Below are 19,780 nucleotides of genomic sequence, written 5' to 3'. Positions count from 1 at the left end.
TCAAACACATTTTTCATAATTTTGCAGACACAAAAACAAGCCATTGTAAGCCACCCAGCTAGACGTTTCCCCATTACTATGCATGTTTGCACAGCACAACAACTTAAAATAACATACAGCTAATAAGAAAGTTCGACTCAGTCCTTTGCAAGAAGCTGCACTTACAATTCCATGTTTTTACTGCAAATCACGAAATTGGCGAAAATACGATGTGCCGATTTCTCAATCTAAAAGACTCGTGGCTTCTGATTTGTAGTGGTTCAAATATCAGTGCAACAAGCTAAGTATCCTGCAGTAGCAAGGAAATTATTTGGTGAAAGTCGATTTTTTCATTGGGGACCCTAACTTTGATCATGCTATAATGCTAATTAAACAGAGGCTCTGCCTATATTAAAAGTCCGAAGTTAACTTGTGCCTGCAATCAGAAAAAAAGTATGCGTTGGTACATCTTACAACTATTATCAAGTCATAATTATTAGCTATGTACTTATTTTTCTAAAGTTCAACAGGCGGGTACTCCTTTAAAGCTATATATGAAGGTTGTCAGAGTCAAGGTTATTGCAAGCCATATAGCTGCTATATAGCTGCTGTATAGCTAGTGAAGGAGCACTTGTATTAAGGCGCTAGACGGACCAGTATGACGCCATAACAGAGTGCCCTGGATGACCAAATATGGTGATATAGGTGGGCCAGCGGAGTAGCGTAATTATAACAAACATTCCTTAATCTATGCCCGAGAACCCGTCTATGCCTCCCGAGATGCCTCCTTCGAACTGAGGTGCAGGGTAGCTACGTGGTAGATTTTAGAGGACTAGATCAAGTAGCTAGCGTGATAGGGTCAGACAGACTAGCTGCTTTCAATTGACTTTGAGTGCATGAAACATCTCTGTGCACTGAGGAATAAAAAGAGCGTCTGCTACACTATAGTCTACGTAACTATCTACGTACTTGCATGTCATTTTGCCAACTCACCTGAACATGCTGCAGAAGTACTGTAACTTTAGCCGGACTCGGTAGCTATTAAAACTCGTTAGGCTTGTTAAAGTTTGTAGTTTACGGCCTTAATCAGCACCCCTCTGTCTTGTTCTACTGGTATCGCAGATTCATATGAACACTCAGACTCACGTCCATTCCAAAATTTATTAATTATCAAACATATCATATATATCCATATACGGTAATTTATTAACCGAGGTGTGGTGTCACTGTAAGTGGTTAAGTAGTTAGTAATTAATTAAAAAGAGTGTGTATTCATTGGACTGGGTATAAGTAGATTGTGGTTATTACATGCAGTAACCCCGTCTGTGGTCATGTGTCCTGAGGACTCATCTTACTTATACAGTATGTGAATTTCCTTGCTACACCCACCTGTGGGGTAATTAGCTACACCCATCTGTGACTGTGTGTGCCGAAGAACTCACTCACTTTACTTATGTACAAGTATTACATTTTATTCATTACTAATAAGGCCAACATTTATTCATTCCTTGTTTCCTGTCTCCGAAAGAATATTCAACTAGTGCGGGAGGGCAGGCGGTTGTTATTAATAACTAATATTTTTGAAAATGATCAAAACAAGCATCAGAGCATCAGATAGCCAGCTGGCTGCCTCAGTAAAGAGAAATGAACCATCTGTAGGGTCAAACAACCTGCAAAATGATTGGCTTTGCTTATAAAACTCCAATAAACATATTTGTACGCTGAGATATGCTAACTTCATAGAAAAATGTTAGAGGCACACAGATTACAAATAATTTCCATATTTCTAATTATTTATTGCCAATTACAATAATAATTACTAATGCGGATGACAAAACTGGACACGGGCAGGTGACAGGAAACAAGGTATCAATAAATGTTGGCCTTAATGTTGTTGGTTTTATCTAATAAGGTAGTATTGAGACTCTTCCAAAAATGCAATCATACTGCAATAGCTACTCCAAATCTATAAAAGATGTGTTGGACCCAAACAACTATTCAATTTGAAGTGGCAATAGGAGGAAAATTTAGGCTACCTATAGTGTTATAACTTAAGTAACCAGTAGGAGTGGATCTAGGATGTTGCTAAGGAGGGGGGCCACTGGTAGAAGTAACTGCACTGCGAAACACAAACCATGAGCTTTTTAGGAGGGTACAGGGGGGTATGCCTCCTCCCCCAAGAAAATTATGTTTTGTGATCGAATATGGTGGTAAATTTGACTGAAATGTATTGATGGTTCACCACTAGAAGTAGGGAACAGAATTAGTATAGTATAAGGTCTAAGCTATAATATGCTCCCAACAAGGAAATGTTAAAGTAACTTTCTGAGATTAATTTGGTGGAAATTTTGTCTAAAACTTGTAAAATTAATGTTTATGAAAATTTAATGCTAGAAGCATGAATGCTACTGAGATGAAGCAATTGGTAGTAAAAAGTTCTATATACCCATACAGTACCTGTATCTTTTTCTAATAAATTAACTCTCTGATATTAGCAATTTTGACCAAAATTTAGGAGAATATGTTTTTATTGAAAGTTCAAATACCATTGAGTTAGTAAACAGAATTAGTACAGCTAAGGTTTAAAGCACAAACATTGAAATATTTAAACATAGGTATACTGCTAGTGTGTGTTGTGCAGGTGTACGATTTTTATCTCCAGATAATTTCTAGTCACTAGGTGTGGGTAAAGTCAGTAACTCAATTTAGAACAGGTGTTTAGTTGTTTAAAATAATAAACAGTGTTTTATAAGTGTGCTATTTCTTGACTGTTTTATTAGAGTACCTTGATGTCTTAATGTAGAAGGGCTCTAACCAATTTCCCATGTTCCCCTTGTGCTATGCCTATATGGGTAATTTGGGTAGCAATTTGCTATAGAGACAGATTAATACACAGTCATAAACTGCACCAAAATGTTTGTATTATATTTAGGTGCTTAGCTACAGGTACTGTATGCTTAATGACGAAGGGGCACTGGACCCCTTTTCAATCTACCCCCATATATGGTAGTGTACATTTAATATTCTAAACAGGGATCTGACAAAGCGGGGTTGTGTGACTCATGAGTAGCACTGGCATCATTTTTGTGATATCAACTATGCATGTAATGATACACTGTATCTGAAGGTATGCTAAATGCAGATAGATTTAGGCACAGGTAAAGATTCATCCATTTGAGGTATAATTGTTTGGATGTTCAGACCTGTGCAATGCCTGTGAAAACTGATACAGGTAAGTAAATATTGATGCATTTCAAAAGAGAAAATGAAATCACAATTTTGTTTCAAAGTAAGGTTGGAAATACATGTATTCTAAAGGATAGTGTATATTAATACTTCTATATACACACATAGGTAGGTGCTTATCTGTGGTGTAGTGAGTCAATTGACCACAGTGTTTATTAGTCCAGTAAAATAAGTGGCTTTTTTGGCTGAACTTCGCAATATGGTCTATAGTTTATTTTATGCCACAAAATATTTCTCCATACTATGAACTACTCAATACCACCTGCTGGACCTCCATCAGCATTGGGCAAATTGGGATATTGACACAAGAAATTCTAGTATTTTGGTCATTCCATGCTAAATTATCAAAGAAAATAAAATGTTAACCCACTTTTTTCAAATTTCTTCAAAATTGGCACAAAGACAGTGCATCATGAGTGAAAGCCATACACCAAGTTTCATTTGATTCCTTTGATCACATTCCGTGTTATGCCTGTTTGCTTTACTGGTATTTTACTGCATTCGTGATTGTGCAATACTTCTAATATTCAACTATACAATGAAAGTTGTCCAACTGGATCACTGTAAAATAAAGTCACCTGATTTAAAATGACCATTGTAACAGTCTAAATAGTAATTGTGTGATTTGTGTACACAGTAACTTTAACATGTTTAATACACCTTAATAAGGCAGGCCTGGCAGAGGTGACCGGAATGAACAAGTTCACTACTATTATGCTAAGCGATTAAGTAAATTTATACTATGTAATCTCATTAACTGAATGGTTTTAGATATAAGTAAATTGTCTAAGTTCTGTTTTCAACATCAGCTTGACTTTCTGCCTTGAATAGAGCACATGTCAAGTAGTAAATGATTGGATCCATGCCAAAATAGCCAAGCTACAGACAGAATAGCCAAACTGTGAAGTAAATCACCAAGAAATTGCTCCAATAATTAAAATTTCAGATAGACCAATACTTTTTACTTTTAATTTATAGCTAACTCTGAATGATACAGTTGTAGTACCACTACACCCTTTGCACAGCTTGACTGTTATGGATTTGTTGTAACCAAGCACTGTCCCTGTCTACCACTGCACTTCATAGAACACCGGCTGTATATGTAGGTACATGTGGGCATTCAGCATGCACTATTATGAATTATTTGTAAAACCAAATTTGTACCACATATGTGTGCCACACACATACACATGGCAGGCTGTTGCTGACCCCAATATAAATGCCAATAGAGGAAATCATTAGTGGAGCAAATAGGTGGCAGCAGGAAAGACTTTTAAGTCTAATTTTCTTCGTGCAATATAATGTGATGGATGCTCTTAAAGGCTGGATTTGTGTCTTCCACACGCAATTGCCAATTGTATAAATAACTTTGTTTCTGAAAATTTTCTTCCTCCAATGCTGTGTGTTATGGTTTACAGCTGACAAAATTTCAATCAATAACTTATTTCAAATCAAAATTAAGTTATGAATCATTAAAGTGTTAAAAGTTGGTGTGTGGAAGACCTTTCTTGCAAATTTAGTCACAAAATGGCTAGTACATTGAGTACTTTATCATTGAAAGTTCTCTCTTGCATGCCAAATTGTAACGTTACCAACATTCTCATGCAAGAGGAGCAGCGTGCAAGTGTAGGAGAATAGCACACCTTAAAGAATTTGATTTGATGACCATTTCAGTGAGAATAACAAAAGGTACAGACAGAAGTGATTGAGCAGAAGTGAGTGAGAACAGACATAACTTTAGTACAAAGGGCACGTCATGCATGATCTGTTTACTGTACATAAAAAATATTGATTAAGAGGTAGCACACAGTCATACATATGTGTGTGTGTATCCTCTATAAAATATAGCTAGAGGTTCTCACAACACTATTCTGGACACCTTAAGACTCCACTATACTGTTCTTATTGGAAAGTTGTCCTGATCTCAGAGGCTTCAGAATAGTATACGTATTGTGAAATCCTCTAGCTATATAAAATATAGCTAGAGGCTCTCACAATAATACTACTCTGAGACCCCGCTATATTGTTTTTATTGGAAAATTATCCTGATCTCAGAGGCTTAATTGTATGTGTGTTTATACAAATGGGACCTTAGACAAAATAATATTCTGGTTATCACGGTGTCTAAATTTCAGGGTATATAGGGGGTACAAGAGGCAGCTACTGTACTGCATGGATACCACATATGATGCCCCAAATAAGGCATAACTTCCATTATTTCTTGAAAATAAGCTAAGTGAGCTACTGTAGATGATAGTGGAACGGGTGTGAAGAATCTAAACACCAGACAGTTAATAAGCATATAATATGAAGAACACACACATACTATTCACTGTATAGTGAGTACTTTGTGACTTACTCTGCAAGTATATCACAAGTACTAGTTATTGAGCTTACATTCGATGATCTACATACATGTACATTAACTTCTTTATGTATAAAACTCAAATTCCATCTTTAGCACCAATGTTATGGAACATTTTGTAATACTGCACCTGATAAATCGTTTGCACTTTAGCTGGAGAAAGGGTGTATTAACTGAGCTTTTCCACACCAGCAAAACCAAAAAGAGGCAAATCATTATCACCGAGACACTTGATTCTATCATAATGATTTAGAAGCATTCAACAGGAGAAGGCCAGAATTAAATTTCCTACCAGATAACCATGTTTGTTCTCTCAAGTATGCAGCTAATTAAAGTTTGGTTGCTATGGTAAAATGCCCAAGGCTGACACCTGTCCAGCAGGTGGAATATTGTTTTAGGTATACAGGACAATCCAAAAATGAATTAAAATAAACTATAGACCATTTTGCAAACTTCACCCTGCTGTCTACCAGACTATATTATGTGATGCTTGGTTTCATGGCTACCACCAAACATTTATTTAAAACCAGTACAAGCATCTGATACAAATAAGTCAATAGTCATCTCTAAAATCACTAATGCAGGCTCTACTTTAAAAACTACAGGTATTTATAACACACAAACAATAAAGAACAGATCATAATGAAATACTAACTAATGACTACTACTACATGCACTGCATATATGAGTAACGTTGATTCACAAATGTTAGTTTACTAATTATGTCCCTCATAAGCAGGATCATTTTCCACAACAATGACATTTTTATTTGCACCATAGTCAGGACTCTGGTGAAGCTCTAATCTTTTACCTCTACTATAAGCTGGGTCTAATTCAATATGATTAGTAGTGGGTAACCGGTTGGATAAGCTTGTTGGTTCATAGGTCCCACCTCGGTTGGTAAATACTCTTTCTTGCACTTTTCTTTTCTTCACAAACATATAGGTGATGATGAAGGTGATGATAGCAGTAGTAGTGATTGATAGTAGGAAAGTGAGTGAACAAGACAAGGCAACAACAGTTCCAGTGGATAGTGAATGTGAATCTGATGAGCATTTGTCTTGGGAAAGAAAACAGCAGCAACTAAATACATATATGTATGTACATACACATATTTGTGGGTACAAAATCAATGCATTTGTATAATACACATAGAACATTAATATCTTCTTATTGCAGTTTGGTAATTTGGTGGTACAGATCCAAAAGTACCACTAAATGGAATGTTTCCCTTAGGATAATTCCAAAAAAAAAATTTAGACCGCTTTTGATTTTCATGAAATTCAGCACAAGCTATCAAGAAACTTTCTCATTACAAATTTGGCTCATTTCATTAGGCCTGCATCAAGTATGTCAGCATATTAAATGAAAAGCATAATAGGCTGGAGTGCTATGCTAGCACAGTGTTAGCATATGGTGGATATTTCAAACTATGGAGCTTAATTCCATGAAAATTGATTGATACTCCCTAACACAGCAGTCAGTGGAAACTGCAAACTGCAATAGAGCACTCAAATGCATTGTACATAGCTCCTTAGATCTAATACAACAGTCACTTTGAAATAAATTACTCTAATAGAGCATTCACTGATTAAATGTTCCAAGATGATTGTAAGAACCTAGGAGCATAATGCAAGCATAGTGGGAACACTGAAGAGAATAATAATTATTATATGAAATTTTTGGAAAGCATTATGGGCAAAATTTTTAGCATACTGTATTTGAGTAAGGCCTAAACTCCTTTTAAGTTACTGCATGACCGTTCAAAGATTTTGTAAAAAATTCATCTATATCTCATAACTGTGCTTATGATTACCATAGAAACATCTGATTTAGTAATATGTCATGCTTAATCAAAGGAAAGGGAAAGGTCAAACCCTTTGATCTCAAATTTTAAAAACATATATTCCTAAATTACTTTTATTTTTTTGCATACATGTTGCTTAATGCCCTTCATTCACCACTGTGAGTTTTATTAAAGTTAGGACCAGTAGCAGATCACTGATGAGTCATAAGTGTTATTATAATGTGTACGCGTAGCCTTGTACAGTAATTGTTGTTTATTGTATGGTGCATATAATGGTTAGCAATGCCAATTGCATAGTTATATAATACTATGTCACTATAGTTAATCGTAGGTTGTATTGTAACAAAATCTTACTACAGTAGTAACACAATACATATTCTGTTACTGAAAGTAATTTACCCCTTACCAACCTTGTGTATGGCTACTGATTATGATGCCTATTTTAATATAGTAGTGAATATTAACTATATGACATATATTATTACCTATGATCTGTACTCAAATTAAAATTTTTCCTTGTATACTTGTTACACTAAAGTTACAAGTGTACCTTGTATATCTTTAGTCTTCATAGTTACTATGATAGGTATGCCATTACCAATTCTGCTTACAGTACGCACAGTGATGATGTACAAGGTGTTACTGGTCAATCCAATGAATGTATATAATGTATCATTGATCATCCTTATTGTACCATGAGATGGTGATATTGTAAAATTATATATCACAGATGTACACGATGGATTGAATGATGACAGAGAAACAGTAATTGTGCTGACATTAGAATCGACCATTAATACTCTAGGTGGATCATATGCATCTGTAAAGGAAGACACAACATAAAGACTATCACTGTGTCAATTCTGACCTCCATTGGCTATTTATGCATATTAAGTATTAAACGTGGCATCACATTCACCATATAGTGAGTTGTATATATTCGTCCATATGTTCACAAATATCTACATGTCTCATGAGAACTACAATAGGGATTGCATAATGTGCTACTACAGTACTTTGTGTATGTAAAGGTTACTATGTTGAAATTTTGTGAAAGACTGTAATGTCTGCATTGCCAACTACAATGGAACCTCTCTATATATTACAAACATTTTGGGACCAAAAATTTTCAGCCACTTTTTGCTGTAATATAGAGGTTTGCCTCTTTCAGAGGTAAAAACGTATTAAGTAGATATGTTGGGACCTAAATATCTGTCCTTAATATGGAGGTTTTTTCTATTGTGTCCTTAATTCGGAGAGTTTCTAAAGAGAGGTTCCGCTGTAGGTTTTATATGCACTGACACATGTATTTGCTTTTGTAGCTTACCTCTATGTCAGTCGCACACAACATTCCTAATGATAAGAAAATTTATTCTAGAGGTGCTTATCATGATTATCATTTTGAAACATTGCTGAGGAGTCAGGTGTGCAAGCAGTTAATAAGAAATGACTAAAGAATGATACCAAGCTTATTATTGTTTTTGTCTGAATACATGCTCTAACTATCAATTACTGAAATAGCAAAGTGGCCATTATGCTTCGTTTTCATCTATGTTCAGCCCATTATACATTACAAATGAAAAACACTATAAGGACCTCTGCAGTTACAATGGAAAACTCCTAAATCCCTGATACAAATTTAGGGGAGGTGCTACCATGAATCAACTCCTTGCACTGTCAGCAAAGATAAATGGGACACAAAAGAGGACACAGGTAAGTCCATGAAGCATGAATTGTTTGTACTTTACTACAGTAAAGACTGTGTAGTCCTAAGAGTTTGTATATTTGATAGTAATGAACAACAGAGATCTTGTATATGTGGATAGGTGTTGATAAATTAACACAGATACATTGTAAATCTATAAGGTATATACCTTATGCTGTGCAAACATGATTGCTATTAGGTTGTTTTGTAACTAACTGTATTGCATGAGCTAAGTATTAGAATTAAGGCACCAGTTGATAAGTGGTATTAGTTGTTTGTATTAATGACAGACCTGTAGTCGATAATATATACATACTTACATACGACAATCAGATGACTACACCTTACTTACCAACTAGTGTAATAGTTCCCACTTTGCTCTGAATGATGGTATGATCATCTAATTGAAAACTACACTGATATGATGACTGGTTGTAAGTTTTATCCACTGCCAATAGCGGACCAATTGACAAATAGCTGTTATTACTGGTGTTCTCTGCATTGTACAAATCAGCTGCCCAGTATAATTTATCACCAAACTTATTATTGATATCAGTTGTATTTCTAGTTACATAACTGATAACAGAACCATCCTCAGCTCTACTAATAATCCTCCAGTGTGGTCGTGTAGTAAAAGGAGCTCCACTAAACCCACAAGGCATTTGCATATATAAGTTTTGTGAGTTATCATTAAAACATCCTGTAATATTAGTAGGATCTTTGGTAATCATCAAAACTATAAAATTCATTTCACTTTATTAAAGCTCCATATATTACTTTGACACACATGTGTGACTGATTAGGCCACTCTAATTGGTTTTTATATTTCTAGTCATTTGAAATTTGGAATTTAGCAACAAACGAAATGACTGCTCAATCAGAGTATTTTATGCATTTCCGACTGTTCTGTTAAAGTATATCTAATCCAAAACAGCCAAGCTGTAAAAAAAGAGTGCGGCCCTGAGAAAGGCTATGGTGAAAAAAGATGTGAAATCCAAGGTGGTGGCCAAGAAATGGCTGTGATGGTAGGTTAATGGTAAAAATTTTAATAACGACAATTCAGGTGAATTTTGTGCCAAGACCAAGCGGCACCAAATTCACCTGAATTGTTGTTATTAAAACTTTTACCATTAACCTACCATCACAGCCATTTCTTGGCCACCACCTTGGATTTCACATCTTTTTTCACCATAGCCTTTCTCAGGGCCGCACTCTTTTTTTACAGCTTGGCTGTTTTGGATTAGATTTCACTTCTTTTTGTATTTGTATACCCCAAAGCCGGCCTATGGCCGGCTTTAGGGATTTTAACCTGACATTTTTTCTTTACTACAGGAAGAATAAAAGATGAAGTAGGGTGATTTCTTTGTAGCCGACCTCTCTGCAAGGTGATCCTTCTAGCTGATCTTTCTACCGGATGACTTGTTTGTAGCTGAACTCTCTACAGGGTGATTTGTTGGTAGCTGAACTCTCTACAAGGTAACTTCTTCTAGCTGATCTTTCTACAGGGTAATTTGTTTGTAGCTGAATTCTCTACAGGGTGATTTGTTTGCAGCTAAACTGCTGAACTCTCTACAATGTAACTTCTTCTAGCTGAACTCTCTACGGGTGGCTTGTTTCTAGCTGATCTCTCTACAGGGTGACTTGTTTCTAGCTGAACTCTCTACAGGGTGATTTGTTTCTAGCTGAACTCTCTACAAGGTAACTTCTTCTAGCTGATCTTTCTACAGGGTGATTTGTTTGTAGCTGAATTCTGTACAGGGCAATTTGTTTGCAGCTGAACTCTGTACATGGTAGTTTCTTTGTAGCTGAACTCTTTACAATGTAACTTCTTCTAGCTGAACTCTCTACAGGGTGACTTGTTTCTAGCTGATCTCTCTACAGTGTAACTTGTTTCTAGCTGAACTCTCTACAGGGTGATTTGTTTGTAGCTGAATTCTCTACAAGCTAACTTCTTCTAGCTGATCTTTCTACAGGGTGATTTGTTTGTAGCTGAATTTTCTACAGGGCAATTTGTTTGCAGCTGAACTCTGTACATGGTAGTTTCTTTGTAGCTGAACTCTCTACAATGTAACTTCTTCTAGCTGAACTCTCTACAGGGTGACTTGTTTCTAGCTGAACTCTCTACAGGGTGATTTGTTTGTAGCTGAATTCTCTACAGGGCAATTTGTTTGCAGCTGAACTCTCTACATGGTAGTTTCTTTGTAGCTGAACTCTTTACAATGTAACTTCTTCTAGCTGATCTCTCTACAGGGCAATTTGTTTGCAGCTGAACTCTGTACATGGTAGTTTCTTTGTAGCTGAACTCTCTACAATGTAACTTCTTCTAGCTGAACTCTCTACAGGGTGACTTGTTTGTAGCTGAACCCTCTACAGGGTGATTTGTTTGTAGCTGAACTCTCTACAAGGTAACTTCTTCTTTCTACAGGATGATTTGTTTGTAGCTGAATTCTCTACAGGGCGATTTGTTTGCAGCTGAACTCTCTACATGGTAGTTTCTTTGTAGCTGAACTCTCTACAATGTAACTTCTTCTAGTTGAACTCTCTACAGGATGACTTGTTTCTAGCTGATCTCTGTGCAGGGTGACTTGTTCCTAGCTGAACTCTCTACAGGTGATTTGTTTGCAGCTGAACTCTCTACATGGTGGTTTCTTTGTAGCTGAACTCTCTACAATGTAACTTCTTCTAGCTGAACTCTCTACAGGATGACTTGTTTCTAGCTGATCTCTCTACAGGGTGATCTGTTCGTAGCTGAAGTCTGTACAGAGTGGTTTGTTTGCAACTGAACTCTCTTACATGGTGGTTTCTTTGTAGCCGAACTCTCTACAAAGTGACTTCTTCTAGCTGATCTATCTACTCTGACTACAGGGTGACTTGTTTGTAGCTGAATTCCCTACAGAATAACTTGCAATGTAATATAACTGAGTAAATTATACATGCAACTGAATGCTTTATTAGGGTGACTGTTCTATTAGAGTATCTCGATCTCGCATTTGCTGCACGTAGTTGCCTTTCGAATCATAACTCAGTGGTTTGTACTCCGATTCTTCTGTACTACTGCAAGAACTTTCTATGATGATTATTCCAGCTACATACTGATTTTCAGCTCGTTGCTCTAAGCGGTTTGTCTGGTAGACACGAAAACTAATAATTTTTTTATTGATAAAAATCGATCGCGTAATTTTGACACAGGTTGGGTTTTGTGTCATATCTCCATGGCCTTTATCTCGATTCCTTTCAAACCACAAAAAGGCACTCCTACGATGGTTGCTCCATCTACATATCAATTTTGAACTGATTCCTCCAAGGCGTTTACCCTGTAGGCGTGACAGACCTTCGACCTTATTTTACGCAAATAATCGGTCATAACTCCGTGAATGTTCATCGGATTCCTACCAAAGTTGGTACGGAGATCAGCCTTAATGAGCCCTTTAAGTGTGCCAAATTTCAGCCCAATCCGAGAACGCATTCGTGTTTTATGGCGAATTTTGCGAAGTGTGCGAAATGAAGAAGATGAAGAAGAAGAAAACGAAGAAATTAAAACGAAATTTTGTTCGCTCGTATCTCGGAAATGGCTGGAGCGATTTTCTTCAAATGTAGTATGTAGACTCCCCTAACTGGGCGGCATATCTCTAGCAAATTTGGTTCCAATCGGATAAGGGATCGCAGAGCTACATAGGTGTGAAAATTGCGTTTTCTTTCTTCCTGTTAATATACTCACGGTGTGGCGCGCCGGCTTCTTGGGCCGCACGACACACTATCGTGTGTCTTGATCAATCTATTCTGTGCACCATGCCCATTTCTTGCGAGTTTTTACTGATAATAGCTAGTAAAATACAAATTATGACACTTAAACACATAGATTTCAGGGGTGTAGGAACTGGTCTGGCTGGTCCGGTTTTGGCCAGACCACTTTTCACTGCTTTTTAAAAAAAATTCATTCATAATGTAGCTACCCAGCCCAGCAACAAGTGCACGCGCATGACTTAATAATGAACTCACTTAATAATTACACGTTTTTAGGCGTTAAAATGGCGACTCAATCTGCGACTTTGTCGACAGCTGTCAGTGAGCCTTTTAGGGCTTTGAACAAGCCTCATCAACCGAGAAGCTTTAACTATCCTATCAGAATGTTTGGTAATAAAAACCCAGTAAAACAAACGTTTAGAGCTGCGTGGTTTGAAAGATGGATCAGGCTGCATTACGATAAAGCTTCAGACCTGGCGTTTTGTTTCTTATGTCGTAAAGCAAGATGTTGTTGCCTACTTCAAGGATCTTTCTCCTCCCCAACGTCAGATTTACAGTGAAGTACTTACTGTGCTGAATTTGATCCTTGTAAATCCATCCACAAATGCGATAAGTGAGAGATCTTTCTCAGCAATGAGGCATATTAAGACTTACCTGAGATCCACAATGAGTCAGGTGAGGGTCAACAACCTCATGGTCCTTCACATACATAAGGAAAAGACTGACAATCTGTCGATGGTTGATGTGGCAAACAAATTTGTCAATAGTGAGCACAGGATGTCTTGCTTTGGAAAGTTCACTTGATCATTCAAAGAATCGTACATTTTTTGAAAGTATGTAGTCACTACAGTAATGTAGCTATGTAGGTAGTTATTGTAAAATTTTTACATTCAACTGGACCGTTATGTGTTATTGTATATGTATACCCTATAGCTAGTACTTACTTTACTCATATTATAGTGTGTAACTCCTTCGCTTTTAAATTATTTGCTGTACAGTGACAGTATTATAAATTTTAATCCTACGTCTTCATATGCATTGTGCATGGTGTGCGATGCTATAACATGTGGGTGAAATGTCATTAAAATTGCATATCTGAGCACCTTTTTTTCAAAACTTTACCCCCCTTGAAGGCTCATGCTTCGCATTTCGCTTAGTGTGCTTTGCACACTGCATTTCCTAGCATCCACCCTGTCCCAGGTCCCTCACAGGCAGAACCGGACCAGTAGCAAATAGCTTCCTACGCCCCTGGATTTAGCATAATTGTTGCAGCCCAATTTGTATTTCTGAAACCTAGCTTTTTCAAAATTTCACATGCATTTCTAACCTCAGAAAAGGATGTGGGCAGTGGACCAGAAACATAATTACCAATTGGAGTGGCCTTACATTAGCTGCTTAAAATAACATGATTAATAATACAACTATTTGTGCTTGTTTGTTTTTATTGCAGTACAGTAACTATTTTTGATATTTTGCTCCTTCATAAGTGGGCACATTTAGCTTACCACCAAAAACAACAATGGCTAACAAAATGTTACTTTCTTAAATTTCAACCCTAATGACAATAGAAGTATCAAGATCTTGTGGAAGTGATTGTTCAAGTTACTGTTGTTACGTACGTACTTTCTTCAAGAGAAGAAAGGTTTTGTAAACTTGGTAGCTATTGTGACTAAAAGTAGGCAAAGACACACACACACATCATGTTGTACAGTAGTGTTGCATAGTAGAGATCCAAAACATAATGCTCCTCTAAGATGCAGCAATTAAGTATCATTGTAGAAATATTTTATGTATATAACAAAACAACTATCACATAATGAAAATTACATATAATATATATATATAATAATTATATACATTCACGGAACTGGAATCCCAGTGTAGATCTAACATAATTTGCAGAAGTGCTAATCTTTATTATTTGCAATATGGAAGCATTGTAATGACTTTAACAGTATGTTTAAGCTTCATCTTATTATACTCACCAATACTGTCAAGATTCCATGACAATAATTAGTTTTCCACCAATAATCGGATCGGTATTGAATTGGAACCGATATTGGGCATTTTGGTATTAATCAGTATTGGTTATTTAGAATAGACACTTGCGCCAATTGTCATCATCATAACTATCATCATAAGTGCTATGCTAACAAAACTTAAGATATAACAAGCTGGAAATAGTGTTGAGCATTATTCTAGCATAAAGGTACAGGAATTGCTTTGTTAAACATTGAGCAACTGCTACTTACTATCTTTAATAGAACAGTCACTGCACAATAAAATATTCTAATAGAGCAGTAGCACATAGCTAACTTGAGAGGTGTGTAAATTGTATGGAAATTATTGGTATCGGTATCTGTATCGGTGAAAATTTACTGCTAGGTATCAGTATCGGATCGGTAGATATTTTTCTGTATTGGTGGAACTCTAAAAATAATGTGCACCACTGTTACAGTATTCTCCAGTGGCGGATCTAGAAATTTTCAGAGGGGGTTTCAGGTTGGGGAAATTTTCTGTAACTGTAAAGGGTGCCCACTCTGGAATTGCAACTTCAGCCTAGCTTTAAGTCAAAGACCAAAAATAATAATAAGGTCACACTACTTGCTGTTGAACAATCTGATACTGATTTTCAAAGTATGAAGTTTGGCTAGAAGAAAAACTCCTAATATAATATAACTCTCAATCGTGAATTGTCACATGCACGAATCATAGATAAATTAGGGTATGTGCTATTTTCAGAGGGGGCTTCAGCTGAAACCATTGTAACCCCCCCCCCCCCCCCGTATCCATCACTGTTCTCTATTCATTTGAAAGAGAAGCCATATACAGTAACTATAAATTCCATACATATGTATATCACTGTTTATAAGCATGACAATAATTAAGGCATCATTTTGTACTAAATACTGTGGTAGGGATCACTAGGCTTGAAAACAATTAACCAAAACATATAGTTATGCTATAGTCATCATACCTGTAGTCATTTGATCAATCAGCATTAAGAAAAATGTAGTGGTTTGTAGTTTATTACAAATCTTCATCATCCTAAGCAATGAAATACTATGAATTATACCTTCATTATAGTACACTTATATGTGGTAGTACCTTAGTTGTCAGTTACAGTACATACTTTCAGTTTCTACAGTACATTTATAAGTTGTGGAACATCACATTTATAACAAAAATATCTGGTTGTAAATCTGGCCCATTCCACATAATTACAACCCAAGTACATATTTTGTTGCTTATCTTACAAACCCATAACAATGTGAGCAGGATTATACAGTTCTACATGCTATATACCATATAGTAAAAAACTTTGGTGGTAAAACAGTGTGACGAAACCCCTCTGTTGAAAAAATAGGTGGAAAAAATTTTGGCGATTGAAATAATATTTGCCAAAGTTTTTACCGCCAAAATTTTTACTCTACAGTACGTAAGGATAACGACAAGGTGTCAACTTAGTCTCATCCTCCAGACCCATTCTCCAGGGTGGGCGCTTATCAATTGGAGATTATAAGCGCTCCCCTCGGAGAATGGGTCTGGAGGACGAGACTAGTGTCAACTCATCAGTTAAGTAGTGTAGGTGTATAGGTAGCTAGCGTTGTTTTTGTAGCAGTACTTTTGTAGCTACTGATCTAACAACGTATTAGCAAAGGCATACTTCGCTATCTCCTGCAATGTCGAGAGCAACAGCCGTATTTACTTTTTCAGTAGCAGAGGTTAATACGTTTATCAAAGTATCAGTTCGGCGGGGCGGGGAGACGATGAACTAGTTGACGTGCGAACGGGAAGCCGGTTGGAAATTCTATCCCGAAGGAGTGCTTACAATTGTGGCGGGACACATTTCGAAGACCTCCAAAGTCAGCTTGATCTTTATTGCATAGTGGTACGAGTTGACCTTCATCTCAAGTTCTAGTTACTCAATGTGCTCGTGTGATCATCTAAAATAAATAGTGAAAAAAACTTTGGCAAAATCAATGCTATTCACCAAATTGGCCAAAGTTTTTTATCGCCAAAGTTTTTTACTACGGTATACGGTACAGTATTTGTACAACATGTGCACACATAGCAGAATATGGTAAACATGAATGTGGTTCAAACTCACAGTTATTTGCTATAATACAAAACACATCATGGGGCTGTAAACTATCTGGTTTCATTTCTACACACATTAAGAAGATCTCCATGCTTACCGTACATTATCTGCTACCATTGTGTCAAGTTATCAACTAAATGTACTGCTACTAAATGAAGAGTGTACGGTCAATTTTTCAACTTTGTTTAGCTAGTCTACTAAATGTAATGATCAACTAAACATAATTATGTACTGCTGTCATAGTATTATAATATAGTGGTGTATTATCTGACCTACATGCAAAAACAGCTTGGGGGGCATGTTCATGCAAGTACACCTGTAAACATACAGTAACTGGCAACCAAAACAGATGATGTCTGGGGCACCCAAAGATTGAATGTTAGTACCATTAACTATGAATTAACAAAGTTTTCTAATCATTGGCTCATGTCCTACATTCAGTCTAGCTGCATTCCTGATTAATTCCTTTTGGCTAGTAAATTGGCCATCTTTTTCTTTACAATACTAGTGACATTAAATTCCTAATTCAATTGCATTTGTTTATTTACTTTTTGGTAACATTACTATGGTTGGTGAACTCATGCATACCCCAAAAGAATGGCACCAGACATATTATTTATGTCTGAATGCACTTCCCAACAATTACTGAAATAGTGAAGTGAAGTGGCCATTATGCTTCATTTTCAGCTATGTTCAGCCCACTACATAGCATTACAAATAAAGGACACTATGAGAAGCACCACAATTAATCTAGTTACTGCCAAAAGGTTGGACAACTCCCATTACAAATGCAGGGAAGCCATCACGCGGTGCTACCCTGAATCAATTCCTGCAGATGTCAGCAAAGAGAAATGGGACACAAAGAAGGACAAAAGTAAGTTCAAGATGCATGCACTGTGCATACTATGCATGGCATGCCAAAAGACATCTGTCAGGCTGAAGTGATATTTAGACTCTATTTAGGCTGTTTTGGGTGGGTAATAAATCTCATATACTCCACCTTGTTTTCTAATATACTCCACGCTTTCAGGCACAATATAACATATGCTCAAAATCTAGGTTTATCCAATCGCTATGCATTGTTCACGTGCAGTGATTTAACGAGTGCGATTATTTTGTCACGTGAGGATGCATAGTTGCCATGGCACTAGTATTATCACAAGTAAACCAGCTGCTTTTGCCGAGCCTACAGCAGAAACAGCCGTGGATGAGGTAAGTAATCTGAATGTAATGTGAAATAGAATCTCAAGCAGTTATACGGGCACAATGTGGAGTCTATGAAATTTATAAACCCTCAGGCCCTTAGTAGTGCCCTCGCTTCGCTCGTGTGCTACAGCCCAGGTCTTCAGGTTTATAAATTTCATAGACTCCACATTGTGCCCATATAACTATTATCTAACAGTGAAAAATGAAGCCCGTAGTCTTAGCCGTTATAATATTGCATGTTTGTCTGAAGGAATCAGTCTGTCAGTCAAAGCTGTCCGTCAATCAGCCAGTAGAAAATTCCACTGAACTAAAATAAATTAGCAACCTGTTGTAAGTGTTTCAGGTCATATATACATACCTAACCAATACCACCAAGCAGTGGCAGAGCTAGGATTTTGAAAAGGGGGTTTCTGAAATTTAAGCTATAACAGTTACAAAATAAGACATCTAAGGGCATGACCTGAGAATGCAGAAACTCTGCATGAGGTTGGATTTTAGGCTAATTTTGGTTTAAAATCACAGTAATTTTAAACTATTAAACAAACTAATTAACTATAGGTAAAAGTTATGACTATACGCCATAACTGTGATTGCTTTATTAGAGTAGTTACTCAACTGCTCTATTAGAGTATCCCGATAATTTTTAATGCAGCGGGAGGTGGAAAGTAGAGTGTTATTGAAGGTTTAATAGCTACAATGGATGCTAGTTCAATGCACTTGCATGCATACTACTGAAGCACAGTGATATAAAAGTTTTTTGCTATAGTCCATGTCAATACAGCATTAATAAATCAAGTTTAACTGCCACTGAGCTAAATTCAAAGAGAGTTTCAGTCAAAACCTCAGAAACCCATCTATGTAGATCCGCCATTGCCAAGACACCATGAAGGTATTGTGAAGCTGGTTTTTGGTCAATGTTTTTGTGAGAAAGTGCAAACTTCCATGATCCCTAATGTACAATACTGCTGTACTGTATGATATTGTACAAGCAAGAAGGTGTATTCGTACTTCCACAGAATAATAATGGCTAATTAGACTATAAGTTATGTGTAGTGTATGTGTAATCACTCTAGGAGCTTAATAAGTTACTCCAACTGCTAGTGTAACATGCAAGCCTGCTACCATCTAGACACAACATTTAAGATGTGAATTTTGGTGTAGTCTATTATGTATTGGTGTCCAGAATTTGTATAGCCAATACAGAGCATTGAACTTTTTCTTTATAGCTTTTAATTACATGGACTTACAAAATGAACATACATTAAAATACTAATGTGGGAGAACAGTAGCCACATGCATGCATAATAATTTATTTCAGTTACTCAGTATGGAATTTGAATTGAAAAGAAAGTGTGGTGAATCCAGTAGCATAGTCAAGAGTGGTCATGTGCCCTCCCAAATTCCTCAGACAAGGTGGCCTGCTTGTTATTGCTATAATGAACAAGAAATAAGTACAGTGTAGTACATATCTTGGTAGCAAGACAAGTGAATAGGTGCTTGGTGAATAAGCTATAGCACTAGTTCTCACCTTAGCCCAGCATTTTTCAACTCATTGGGTAGTGAAGATAACAAAACGCTTTCTGTCTGAGTAGTTTTCATGCCAAATTCAAGTCGTGCATACAAATC

The 19,780-nt window shown here is 36.6% G+C and overlaps 1 protein-coding gene across 1 annotated transcript; it reads right to left on the bottom strand.

The window, feature by feature from the left end:
* Nucleotides 1–6,098: 6,098 nt before the first annotated feature.
* Nucleotides 6,099–17,256, bottom strand: LOC136249228 (uncharacterized). Its single transcript, XM_066041189.1, has 5 exons — nt 17,046–17,256; nt 15,824–15,894; nt 9,455–9,838; nt 7,948–8,217; nt 6,099–6,650 (listed from the first exon to the last, which is right to left on the bottom strand). The coding sequence occupies exons 1-5, from the start codon at nt 17,063–17,065 to the stop codon at nt 6,307–6,309; spliced, it is 1,089 nt and encodes a 362-aa protein (XP_065897261.1). The 5' UTR covers nt 17,066–17,256; the 3' UTR covers nt 6,099–6,306.
* Between the last annotated feature and the right edge of the window lie 2,524 nt (nt 17,257–19,780).

This window comes from Dysidea avara, chromosome 1, assembly GCF_963678975.1.
Source record: "Dysidea avara chromosome 1, odDysAvar1.4, whole genome shotgun sequence".
NCBI classification, from domain to species: Eukaryota; Metazoa; Porifera; class Demospongiae; order Dictyoceratida; family Dysideidae; genus Dysidea; species Dysidea avara.
The sequence above is the reverse complement of the archived record's forward strand: the minus strand, read 5'-3'. Positions and strand labels throughout refer to the sequence as shown.